Source organism: Panthera onca, chromosome C2 (genome assembly GCF_046562875.1).
Source record: "Panthera onca isolate mPanOnc1 chromosome C2, mPanOnc1 haplotype 2, whole genome shotgun sequence".
Classification (NCBI taxonomy): domain Eukaryota; kingdom Metazoa; phylum Chordata; class Mammalia; order Carnivora; family Felidae; genus Panthera; species Panthera onca.
The window spans coordinates 7,292,579-7,305,609 of record NC_138347.1 but is presented as its reverse complement, the minus strand read 5'-3'; the positions used below and the strand labels follow the sequence as shown (position 1 = coordinate 7,305,609).

The following is a 13,031-nucleotide window of genomic DNA, read 5'->3' as shown; positions in this document are numbered from 1 at the left end:
CTTCAGTGTCCATTGAGGTGAACAGCGCATCGCAAGAGATCTCATGGCAACACAGACAGACACCTGCCCGTAAGATGGATGGACAGGCACAAAGCCTTGCTTGCTTCCATCCTGTTTCCCCCCAGATACAAAGTGCAGAGTTTAAACTGAGTCCGCACTCCTCGGACTGTGCTAGAAATGCCGGGCATAGCTCAGCAGGACTTCTCAGACCCTGTAACACACAAACATGAGGGGTCCGTCTCCAGTGGGTAGAGATTGTGAGCTGTTTGGCTGTTTGGTAGGCAAAACTTCCCCCTCGTTATCTGAGCACAAACCCCTTTATGTGTGGCACGCCTGCACCACGCGCTTGGGGGAAGGCTTAACAAAAGACTGCTAAGAACTTTCAGCTCCAACTCTTTCGACCATAGAGTCTAGGTTCCCTCCTTAGGCCCACGACATTCTTGGCCAACGAACAGAATGACACCCACCATTCGGGGAGGAGACTTCGGGGAAACTTTCAATCAGTTGCTTTCCTTTCCCCCCAGATTCTCATTCCCACCCCTCCCCCAAGACAATGTACCTGAACTTCCATCCCCTGGGGCCCTTCTCCTGGTGATTGAAAACTCTACTGGGCAGCTACCATAATTGTATATTTAACCCCACTAACTTTCTCTTCGTTCTTACACCAAAGGGCCCATTCTTTTGTTTGAAAGCGACGAACGTTTGAGACAACGCAATTTATGTGCTTGGGAATTTCCTACATATTTTATGCAATTCATTAGGCCGTGCATAGTGTAGGTCACGCTCTCAAAGCGTAGTCTCAAGAGGAGCGGGGCCAGCATCACCTGGCAACTTATTAGAAATGCAGATTCTCAGGTTCCACTCTAGACCCGCTGAATCAGGAGCTTGGGGTGGGACTCAGCCATGTTTCCAGACCTCTGGGTGATCTGAGGCCCACGGGAGCTAGAGACGTCATGGCATAGAGACGAGAGGCTTGGAGCACAGGCTCAAGCAAACCACGTGCTGTATCCCAGTTTCCTAACCTGGAACCCTCAAATAATAGCAGTCCCTCTTTCAGAATCAATGACAGAATTCAAATTAATATGTGACACCTCTATACGGTCTGACAGGGTATCAGCAATAAATCAACCATAGCTATGTATTCTGTAATGGATGCTCACATGTAGTGAGCAGGAACTTCCATTATGCTCCATGAATGTTCATCATGAGTAGAGATGCTCTTTGTGAGTTGAATTTGATGACCGAGGGCCACAGTGGCCACGTGGGAACATAGCTCTGGAGACAGGTCTAGTTTGCCAACAAGGTCCGCCATGAATGAACTCTGTGAACACTTGTCAATTACTTCAACTAAGCTTCGTTTCCTCCTTTAGAAAATCAAGAAAATACTTTCTTCATGAGGGAAAGGGAAGGATTGCCTACAATACTGTCTGTCATTACTTTGGAAGGTTCCTGGTTCCTTTTAAGTAGTCCCTTTCCCAAACGAAAGCTGTCTGTAATGATAACGTGTGTCTCTCATCACAGATTATTCAAAGCCTCATGAGGCTTTGAAGAACAAAGAGGCGGCCACAAAATGAGCAGTGGACAAAAGTTTATTAGAATGTAAGATCAGAAAGAAGAATAGTAGGAAAGCTGTCTTTACAGAGAGGCGACATTCGAAAGTGTGTGAGGACTAGAGGCCAGGGTCCTTGTTTTGTAAGGTTCTGGTCAGCCCTCCCCCCATTCTTCCCCCTGGTTCCTTCTCAGATTCTTCCCTCATTGGCCTGATAGCTCTAGGTGCTGGGGTGTCCGTTCCTGATTGGCTCTCATTGTACGAGGGGTGGTCTATGGCCATACTTAGGTCTTTGGTCAAATCCCTGAGGGAAACCTGAGGGGGAGTAGGTGGGGTCTGTTCCATTCTTAAGAGGAACCTTACTCCTGAGGGGGCTTGCTGTGATCAGACACTCCCAGCATGGTTCCAAAACAGGTGTTTTTGCCCACCCGGGGACCTCAGGTCCTAGTCTTTCCCTCTCGGCCTACTGAATCCTGTCTCCTCCTGTCATACTAAGACAAAAACTTACACTAGCTGTGTCCCTGTGGTCAGGCTTTCACTAGACTTTGCTTCAGTACCAATCAGTTCCAAGAATCCAGTGACTTAGGCTACAAGAGTTTTTTTTTTTTCTCACCCTTGTTGCAAGTTAGCCTTGGCTCAGCTGTAGCTGTAGCTGAGCCACTGGTGTCTCCCTTCTCCCATTCTCCAGAAGAAGGAGCTGCCCCATCCGAGACCCACCAGAGACCCTGCCAGGAGTCTGCCGGCTGCCTCTGTTCGGGCAGGAGTCGCTGAGGCTCACACTCCATTGGCTGATGCAGTCACATGACCGCATCTGACACAAAAGGATGGAAACGGAGTCTCCATTTCCTACTCCCAGGGACAGACCCAGGGAAAGATTCGTTCTCGACGGACCCAGCCGAAAGGGACAGCACATAACTGGAAGCCACAATCACCTACAACAACCAGTAGTCAACCACAGCTTTGTCGATTAGGATCCAAGTTCTTATCCTCAAAATATAGATCAAGACAGAGGAAACTCGGTGCAAATTTCCCATAATCTCAACCGTCACTGCCCTTCAGATCCTTCAGATTCTTATGGAGGAGAAAGACCAGTCATTCTTCCTCATCGTGCTTGGTTCTCAAGGGCCTGAGGGGAAAAATGGGCTTTCAGAATGAAGAGCCATTTCCCCGGCAGATAAGAACCAAAGAGCCACCCGTTGGGATCTGCTGAGAGTCAACTTTGTCCACCTTCTTCTTTCTCGGTAGACATGTCCATTGCTGAGACCACCTGGGAAAAGCCATGTGTGTCCTCAGCTGACACGGATGGAGTTGAGAATTGCGAGTCCTAGGCTGCTTTGGAGAGCGGGGAAGAATATGGCATGAGGCCAAAGCCAAAGGTCCCAGCACATGAATTTGAGTGGCCACAGTCACAGGATCCAAAGAGAGGATAGCCAAGCCTCACTGATTTTATTTTCAATTATTTCTAAACCTTTTGAGTTCAGTGAACCCCAAGCACATTCTTGTCGAGCATGTCTTTTTCTAGTTACTAGTTAAAACCGTGGTTCCTGAAAGTGAAATTTAATCCAGGTATTTTGGATTCATAGCGAGGAGACAGATCGTCCAAGAAATGTTTTGTTGGAAATATTTGATATCCAAGAAAGCTTTCAAAGCAACTTTTCCTATAAACGGGAACCTGTTTTGATAGAACTTAAGGTCAGATCCCCTCCAATTGAAGTTTTCGTCTGGAAATCCGAAGTCACGGTTTGATTTGGGGCCCGTTCCCCTTGAAGGTTTGCGACATCACTTGAGTTTTGGTTGAGGGATCCCTGCTGCCTCCCTGTTTTGTTATCAGCTGCTTTTCTGTGGCTGAAAATCAGTTCTTTTTCTGCCCACCAGGGAATACAGAACGAAGTATCAGGACGGACAAATTGAAAACTCTCAAAGCTGGACTCAACGGAGTGCTAAGTCTTTAGAAGGAATCAGTGGCGTGCTACGTAGGAGGGGGAAAATCATTCTTTCATGCTTTAAAAAATCAGTACTTATCACCGGCCCACGAGGTGGATGGCATTCATCTACGAGCACGGTGGAGACTGGACATCTCCGGAAACTAACAACCTGATGTTCTCCGCGCCTGTGTGCAAGTGTTATTTCAGAACGTTCCGGGAGAGTGAGGGGATAAGGGTCTTCATCAAGAGGGAGAAGCCATCGCTCTCATTCCACCTGCCTATCGCAGTGTGGTCGTTTTCAACCGTGCACTCCTGGAACAGCAGCGTCACCTGGGAGATTGTTGGATGCACAGATTCTCGGGCTCCATCCCAAAGCTACTGAAACCGGAAACTCTGACCCCTCCAGGTGATTCTGATGCAGCTAAAGCTGGAGCACTTTCGTCAAGGTGGCAGAGAGGGCAGGCACGGGAGCTTCACAGGGCCACTACTGCCTCATTTCAGCTGTTGGGAACTTGGGCGAGTCGCTCAACCTCTTTGTGCCTCCGTTTCCTCCTCGTGGGATTAATGACGGCGCCTGCCTCGTGGGCTTGGTGTGACGGTTGAGTACGCGTGTGGAAAACACTGAGAACGATGGCTGGCACATGGCTCCGTACTGTTATCTATGTTGATGACGATGTCTATAATTTATCTGCAACTTTGTTTTATTATTGCCCTTGTTATTATTCATCTGGATCTTTCCCACGTTGGACCACTTCTAACTCTATTCGGACTCTCTTCGTGCTTATTACATGCATACCTGTGTCTTCTACTTGGTCGGTGGCTTTCTGGTCATTTATAGACTGACTTCTCTCTGATAGGACAGAGTGTTCCAGCTCACTGTGGCTGATTTCTTTGATCACCCATTCTTTTTTTTTTTTAATTTTTTTTAACGTTTATTTATTTTTGAGACAGAGAGAGACAGAGCATGAACAGGGGAGAGGCAGAGAGAGAGGGAGACACAGAATCCGAAACAGGCTCCAGGCTCTGAGCTGTCAGCACAGAGCCCAACGCGGGGCTCGAACCCACGGACCGTGAGATCATGGCCTGAGCTGAAGTCGGACGCTTAACCGACCGAGCCACCCAGGCGCCCCTGATCACCCATTCTTATAAGACCCTCTTTCTCTGCTGGCACTTTCTCCTCTCTGGGGAGGTGATGGGAACTCCCTTTAGTTTTTTCCATTCTCACTGTTTCGTCCTCAAGACTGGAAGTGTAGTTCGTCATATCACTACATACCTTTTTCAATGTGCCCGCTGTCTAGTTCTGTCTCAAAAATATGTTTTTCTTTCCTTTATCTCCAGAAAACAAACGCTACACACCATAAGCAATAAATGACTTCATTCCATGTGTGCGTTATTGGCTTGAAGTAGAGAGGGAGGTTGACCTCTCCGTTCAGTAGTTTCAAGGACTACACTTTATAAAGATATCACCCTGCTAAGATTACATTCCCAGCCCACATGTCGGAACAAGATAATGAAAACCGGAGAAATATATACGATTTCCAGAGACTAAAGAAGACTCTAATGGTTTGTATGGAATATTGCCTGTTTGTGGGATGAGAAGAGGGGACGTTAGGGGAGCGTATCTTGTATCGCTCTTTCCATCCTTAGCTTTTGGAAACCGCTGTTGTTTCTTAACGCGTCAGAAGTGAAGCCGGGTAGATTGCAGAACCACTAGGGGAAGAATACCTAAGTCCGTGACATAAAATTATGTGGAACGAGTGTGTGTATGGACCCCGGAGTCAGTTTCGAGGACGACGTCTGCTGCAGAATGCAATGCTGTCAGTTGGGCACGCGTGACGAAACGCGAATGGTGAAGCATACGGGTCAGATGGGTGGGTGCAAAGGAGGAGACGCAGGATCTTCACAGATGATGGTTACGGGTGACAATAGGGGAAGTGATGAAGAGAGCGTTTGCCGAGCCCCGCGGACACACAGCGAGAATCGAGTGTGCAAAGGGCCGTACGGGTCGATAACCGGGGCCACTGACGTGAGGACAGGGTACGTCTGGTAACTGTTCACAGTACCCGGCGGCCCAGAGAGGAAGTGGGAGGCATACGGGTGCCCCTGCGTGTAAGACGGACAGAAAGGTGGGGAGGTCTGCAGATAGCTACCTTCGGAAGAAGCAATCCAGAAGAGAAGGATGCAAAAGAGCCTTTCGAAGTGCGAACAGATTACGTTACACTTTGGAGGTTGAAGGGGCACGTGTGGTGTATGGACAAGGGCTCCGGTCTAGTTTTTAAAGGCTTTGGGCTTTGTTCTTTCTCCGCCGTGAGCCAGCTGTGTGATGAAGACCAGTCGCTCTGACCTCCCGGGTCGGTCTCCTCGTTTGAAAAATGTGTGTCAGACGCCTTGGGTTTGACAATCTTTTCAGCTCTGATGTTCTGTGACTCAACAGTAATAATGCATTTCCACAGGCGGTAAAAATATTCTAGACTCTTCCCTTCCAGTGCTCGGTGTTTACTTCCTCTGCACTTCCCCTTCCTGCCTCCCTGTTTGCTGGTCAGTTGAGAGTGGGCCTCAATGGGGGTGAGTTAACCCACTCTTTCCAGGGTGTTTTACTATTGAGCTCCCTCCACAGGGTGGGAATTCTGTAGGAAGGGCTGTGGTTGGGCCTTCGGTTTAATTCTTAAACCACTCCTTCAGCCTTTGGTCTACTCTGGGCACCTTGCCAGAATACCAGGGATTGGAAGGTGAACGCTAGGGCCTTAGCCCTGGGGCGGGGGGGGGGGGGGGGGGGATGGTTAAGGGTCAGTCTCACCGGGTCAGTCTCTTTGTAAACACCTGTGAACGCCACGCGTCCCTCTCTCTTTCAGGCAGAAGCAGCATCCCCTGGTAGCCAGGTGGGCGAAGGGGAGCGAGCACGTTCCACCTGCCTCGAAGAAGACGCCTTCTGACCTGCTGAGGGAGTGACCAGGTAGTAAACAGTCTGAGAGCAGATTGAGAGGGAGGGAAAACGCGTTCACCCCGTGAGTGTGGCCCCCCCAGCGGCTCTTTCCCACAAAGAGGTGCTGAACCCAAGACCCCCGCCCCTCCCCCAGAGGCCGTCGGTCGCGTTCTCCCTTTTAAGACCACCGATCTCGGATGGCTCTTGGTGTCGTCACCTCCAACACTAGATGGGCAGCAGTGCAACAGAAAAGAGCTCTCAGCAGAAAGAGGGAAAAGATCCAGCTCATCCCAAGCCTGGCCCGTTGCCCCTTCTAAAGGGAGGTTAAAACAGAAGCTTCATGGCACTGCCTTCACGTACACAGGGCCAACTTCTCCAGAATCTGGCAGACAGCTGAGCTTGAGCTTGGAGCGCCGCTCATGCCCGCAGGACACTCGGGTGTCACTCACTCTTGAAAACTTAAGCCTCTGTTTTTATTCCAGTGGATGGAATGGCATGCACTTTCCCCTGGCAGTCTCTCTCTCTCTCTCTCTCTCTCTCTCTCTCTCGCACGGGGTGCATGTGTCTACTTCCACATAAGCTGCATTTGTCTTACTGGTGCTCGTGTTTTGAGCGTGGCTATGCCTCCTGGCATGGCAGCATGGCGTTTTGTTTCCAAACTTTCGTTGGGGTCACTTTCCTCTTAGTTGACTGAGAAATGCCGCTGAGGGGCTGATAAAGCCGAAGCTCATCCTGTGTTTTCCTTCTAAATCGACCTCCAAATACGAGGAAGAGGCTGCAGCAAGAACAAGACATTCTGAATAGCGTAGGGCCCTTCTCTGCAGTGAAAATGAAAAAGTAGCTTTCCTTCCCAAGGGGGGGAAAAAAAAGCATTTCGAGGGCAGCTCTGGAAATGACACGCTCTTCATGAAACAGGAAAATTAAAAAGTGCAACCACTTACTGAATCCCCAACAAGTGTTAGCTGCTAATGGATGGTTTCACTTTCCTTGAAGGGGTTTGCCCAGAAGATTGCTTCCAAAACTTCTATGGAGACAGTGCTGCTCTAACGGCAAAGATTCCTGCATGAATCACAGACCACTGTATTCAGTTCCTTTTTAGACAGGGGGAGGGTTCCTTTATCCTCCAAATACCAGTGAGGTGGGAAAAACCCATGCCGACCAGGTGGTGTTCTCCCGTACTCCCTCACATCTTTTTCAAGGAAGGTAGGGGTGATTTATTCCCGTCACCAGGCAGGTAGTATAAGACGCCGTGTGGCCTCACACCCAGTCTGTTGCTGTCTGTTGATGCAGAGGGGAGCGTTCCCTGGGACTTAGCGTGGGAGCCTGACGTGTCTTCTAGGTGGGACTGTTCTGCCACAGCGTCGGATGCCTGCCCTTGCTTACTTGTTGTTTAATTTTTGAAAAGAGGTTCCTGTGATGGTTCTAGTTGGTTCTAAAGGAGTAATGCAGAAATTTGGGGCCATACCTAGATGTCATGTCTAACGTGGGATTTTACAGCATTTTCCCAAGAATAACCAGCGTATCGACCGAGCTATTAAGAAAGTGTAATTATTCACTATGTGGTTGGTGTTGGTTGTTTGATAATTTAATGCTTTCCCATGTAATCAAGAAGTAGGAGAGGTGATAGATTATAGATTATTCACTGGGTGGGGGTGGGGGGAGTGAATTTCTGTTGCAGAGAATGCCACACGAAAGGGTAAGTTTTTAAAAAGTTTATTGATATTACCCAAGTTTTAAAAATATGGAGTAATATTCTCTATTGCTGCATCAACACTATCTTATAGATGGTATGTTTTAGTTATATCAGTACTGACCCTATGCTCGGTCAACTTATTTTTAAATTTTCCAGAATCGGAAATCTGTGGTAGCTGAGTATACACAAACATTCGTCATACTCTGTGGGGTAGACACATGTGTGTGTCATTTCACAACGAGAAGCTCAGCGTCGTTTTTGAGGGTGAGGCTTCGTTTTGGCAAACTTTCTGGTCATTATCTCATTTAACCATCACACAAACTCTGAGGAGTAGGTTGTATTCCCATCTTACAGATTAGGGAGCTGAGATCCAGAGAGACTGCATAGCTTGTCCCAGGTCACACAGCAAATAAATTGGAGAGTCAGCATTCAGCCCAGGTTTGCTTATCTCCAGATTCCATGCCCCTCACTCCACCCTACTGCCTTCCTCCAGAACTAGCAGACGAGTCTTGCCTTCCAAATTCTCCTTTCTCATATACGTCCGTGTATATTCCTACATATTTCACCTGATTATCCTGTGTCTGTTTTCTGGGTGTCCTACCACCCGTGACAGTAATGGAACATCTTTCTTCGTCATCTCCTTAGGTGGTCCCAAGAGGCTGACAATGGACGCCGTTCACCTCAGCATGTCCAGCGCTCCCCTCGTGAGGCAAACTTCAGGAGCTGGACTCAAGACCAACAGGCCCCGAGTCATGTCCAAGAGCGGGCACAGCAATGTGCGAATTGACAAAGTGGATGGCATATACTTACTCTACCTTCAAGACTTGTGGACCACCGTCATCGACATGAAGTGGAGATACAAGCTCACCCTGTTTGCCGCCACGTTCGTGATGACGTGGTTCCTTTTCGGAGTGATCTACTACGCCATCGCGTTCATTCATGGGGACTTAGAGCCGAGCGAGGACGTTTCGAATCACACCCCCTGCATCATGAAGGTGGACTCTCTCACTGGGGCGTTTCTCTTCTCCCTGGAATCCCAGACGACCATTGGCTACGGAGTCCGTTCCATCACGGAGGAATGCCCTCATGCCATTTTCCTGTTGGTCGCTCAGCTGGTCATCACAACCTTGATTGAGATCTTCATCACAGGCACCTTCCTGGCCAAGATTGCCAGACCCAAAAAGCGGGCGGAGACCATCAAGTTCAGCCACTGCGCGGTCATCACCAAGCAGAACGGAAAGCTGTGTTTGGTGATCCAGGTGGCCAACATGAGGAAGAGCCTCCTGATCCAATGCCAGCTCTCTGGCAAGCTCCTGCAGACCCACGTCACCAAGGAGGGGGAGCGGATCCTGCTCAACCAAGCCACCGTCAAATTCCACGTGGACTCCTCTTCGGAGAGCCCCTTCCTCATTTTGCCCATGACATTCTACCACGTGCTGGATGAGACGAGCCCCCTGAGAGACCTCACGCCCCAAAACCTGAAGGAAAAGGAGTTTGAGCTCGTCGTCCTCCTCAATGCCACCGTGGAATCCACCAGCGCGGTCTGCCAGAGCCGCACGTCTTATATCCCAGAGGAGATCTACTGGGGCTTTGAATTTGTGCCTGTAGTTTCTCTCTCCAAGAACGGAAAGTACGTGGCTGATTTCAGTCAGTTCGAACAGATCCGAAAGAGCCCAGATTGCACCTTTTACTGTGCGGATTCTGAGAAGCAGAAACTTGAGGAGAAGTACAGGCAGGAGGAGCAGAGGGAAAGGGAGCTGAGAACTCTTTTGTTACAACAGAGCAACGTCTGATGTCAGTGAACGCCCCGGGTTGAACCCTGGGAGCCCTTTCCGCGTCCGAGCTCCCTTAGAATGCAGAGGTCACCGTGAAAACATGAAGGTGTGGATTCACCCTAAAAAGCTGCACACACATACAAAATCACCCCCCGCCCCTTGGATCTAGTGCCTAAGCAAGCATCGCCACGTTTGAGGAGTTCCTTTTCCAATGCTTTGTCTGCCGCGAACTCTCAAAATTCGTACTTCCTAAAATGGGGCTACATTTCCACAAACTTGGTGTAGGGCAATTGAAATAATGTCCTGCCGGGTGGACAGTTAGCAATGCTGGTATTGAAAGGAAGTGCATTTCTATACAGGATATCAGCCATCATATAAGGTATTTATTCAAAACAATTATCAAAGACGTTATGGCCGAGAGTTGAAATGTGGTTCGGTATTCCTTTATACCATTGCTTTAAAGCACCCTCTTCTTTTCAAGGAGAGAAAATGCTATATATACAATGGAAGCTACTGGTAATACATAAAAAGGGGCAAGGGACTCTGTGCTCACAAAAATCATAGTTCCGTTTTTGTCTTTCTTCGTTGGATTGAATTGTAGGAGTGAAATTGATCAAACCAGGGGTAAACAGTTGAGAAAACATACACAAATGGACTTGATGCTATTAATTTTTTGGTCGGAATGTACTGCTATTTTCTATTCAACACCAGCAACATCAGCACCATCTGGGAGCTTATTAGCAATATAGACTCTCAGACCCCATCCGGACTTAGAGAATCAGAGGCTGTCCCTTAACAAGACCTCCAAGTGATTTGTATACAAACGAAAGTCTGAAAAATGTCCACTCTGAAAGTTTTCAAGGGAACTTTCTGAAGCCACAGGACCCCATGGGTCCCAAACCCATTTGGCCCCCGGACCCATCCTTCTTTCTTCAGCTTGTTATCATGGGCCAATATTTTTGTCAGCCATCTCCTTCCTCGTCTGCAAAGGAAGTGCCACTGATATTCCAAGATTGAAAAAGTTACTTGAGAGGAACGGCTGTCATGCTAAAGCACATGCTTGTTGACCCTAGTTAGCACAAAAGAAAATGAAGCCACATTACAATCGGAAACTTGCTCAGATGTTGAAGTCCACAGGGTTGGATGGGGCCATGAAGAACACAAGGGGTGAGGATAATGAATTTGTATACAGATGACTCCTTGGGGCATGAACTTTGGTAATCTTATAACGTGTAAAGAATGCCCCCAGCATTTAAATAAATCTCATACAACTGAGTCTTACAGGGGTAACATTTTGCTCTTGGCAGAATCTAGGGGCCAGGAACCACATTTCTTTGGGGCAAAGAATATACGTGGGGCCGGGACTAGCTAAATGTGCCACAGGTGAATTCTCATTTCATTCAAACTGGGGTCAGTTTGTGTATTCACTCAAGAAGAATGTGACTGTAAGTGGGGAGGCACTGTGTAGACATACACACGAACCCACATATATGTACACACACGGACACACGCACGCACGCACGCACGCACATCCTGGCTTTTCAAGCATAATTGTGGAAACGATCAATGAAAGATGTTTGCAATGAAGAGAGCCAGTCCTCAACAAATATGCTCATAGATGTTTTATTCTATAAAGATGGGGACACTGGGGCTCAGAAGAAAAAGGGAAAGCAATCTGGATTCGGGTTATCGGGGAAATGACGACACGGATTACAGCAAATCCGGCCCTATCTTCAGGCTACCACATTTTCAAATGTCCTTCCACGTAAGAGAAGATGTGGCTCACACATCTGACTGGGGGCTGAACACTTAATGCATATGTAAGAATAACGGGGGTAAAGTTAGTGATAGAGGGGGTTTAAAGAACGATCTCAATGTACAAGAGGCTTTTCTTTTATTATTCAGGAATTGTTTTTTCTCTTTCTGTTGATAATTTAATGGCAGATTGTTTTAGATCTTTATTCTCTTAACGAAATTGCATATACAGACATGAGCCCTTTTAGTTATTTTATGGGTTTTTTTTTATTGTATATTGCGGTGTAATCGACAGGAAAATAATGCCACGGGCATGTTTACAGGTTTTCTACTGCACTATTAAATTCTCTTCATGGTATTTACATCAGTGCTAATTTAAATGTGATTAAGATGAGGAATCCTGCATACTTGCGTAGTATTTGGTATATTGATGGAGCATGAGATGGAGAAATCTTTTGTGTGTCCATTGAGCTTATCTATTTCAGCCAAATCTGGAAGACTTGGTCATCTGATCTTTTGCACCACCCGAAGCAGCATCCCAAAAGCCAATACTTGTTCAAGTCGATAAATCATATAGTCATACGATATTTTGACAAATCAAAATAATCATACGATATTTTGTAAATAGTTCTATACTTATATCTGGTTGAAACTTAGCATTTCCCAAGCATACTTACTTATTATCACTTGGTGCACAGCACTCTGGTGTTAACAAACTAACCAAAGATGTAGGTGGCAAACTTATTTGATTATATCTGGACGGTCTTTTGACTGAAACAGATTCATGCTCAACACCCAACTGAGAAGAAATCGAGCTAATGCAACGTTTTTGACCCAAAAAGCCTTCTGCGTTCTGGAACATGTCCAATGCATCAGGCCTTCTCAGTGAGACCATTCCAAACTGTCACGTTCCCTTTGAAAAACCACAAAGTCATTAGTGGCAAATCAGTGTAATCTGATTTATTTCAGTAAGAAAATATAGTGTACTTGCTTGGTACCTGGTAGCCAATGGTCCCAGACAGCAGAGATGAGATTCACTCACTGACCCTCCTCCGAAGCCACTTTTGGAGACGGGGTAGAGACACACATTGGTTTGCTTTCCCATTCAGGGGGAAATCACAGCACCAGATGAGACTTCAGAAATCTAAAATAACTGGCTAAAAGTGAAAAATGCCATGAATAAGGGGATCAGGTATTGAGATGAAATTAAACGATGATTCATTTGCTTTTCTTTAAATTAAATTTTCAATTTCAATTGATGGCAGTTTTGATGCCATTAAATGCAAATTAAGAAATATTAAAAAAGTGACACTTCTACTCCTGTATTATTCTTTTGTCCTTGCCTGGATCCTTTGAACTTATGTCATCTGGAGAAAGAAGGAAAGAGAGACAAAAAACATAGAAGACCCTA

At 47.1% G+C, this 13,031-nt stretch overlaps 1 protein-coding gene across 11 annotated transcripts in view; it reads left to right on the top strand.

Moving 5' to 3' along the window:
• The window catches only part of KCNJ15 (potassium inwardly rectifying channel subfamily J member 15), a 77,381-nt gene extending 66,242 nt beyond the window's left edge, over positions 1–11,139 (top strand). For 6 of the 11 annotated variants that reach the window (XM_078452779.2, XM_078452773.2, XM_078452776.2 and 3 more), the window contains 3 exons: positions 6,327–6,427; positions 8,247–8,354; positions 8,736–11,139. In XM_078452779.2, coding sequence (XP_078308905.1) covers positions 8,309–8,354; positions 8,736–9,883 — 1,194 coding nt within the window. In that variant the 5' untranslated portion in view covers positions 6,327–6,427; positions 8,247–8,308 and the 3' untranslated portion in view covers positions 9,884–11,139. The other 5 variants (XM_078452780.2, XM_078452775.2, XM_078452781.1 and 2 more) reach the window with 4 other exon arrangements.
• The last annotated feature ends 1,892 nt before the right edge of the window (positions 11,140–13,031 follow it).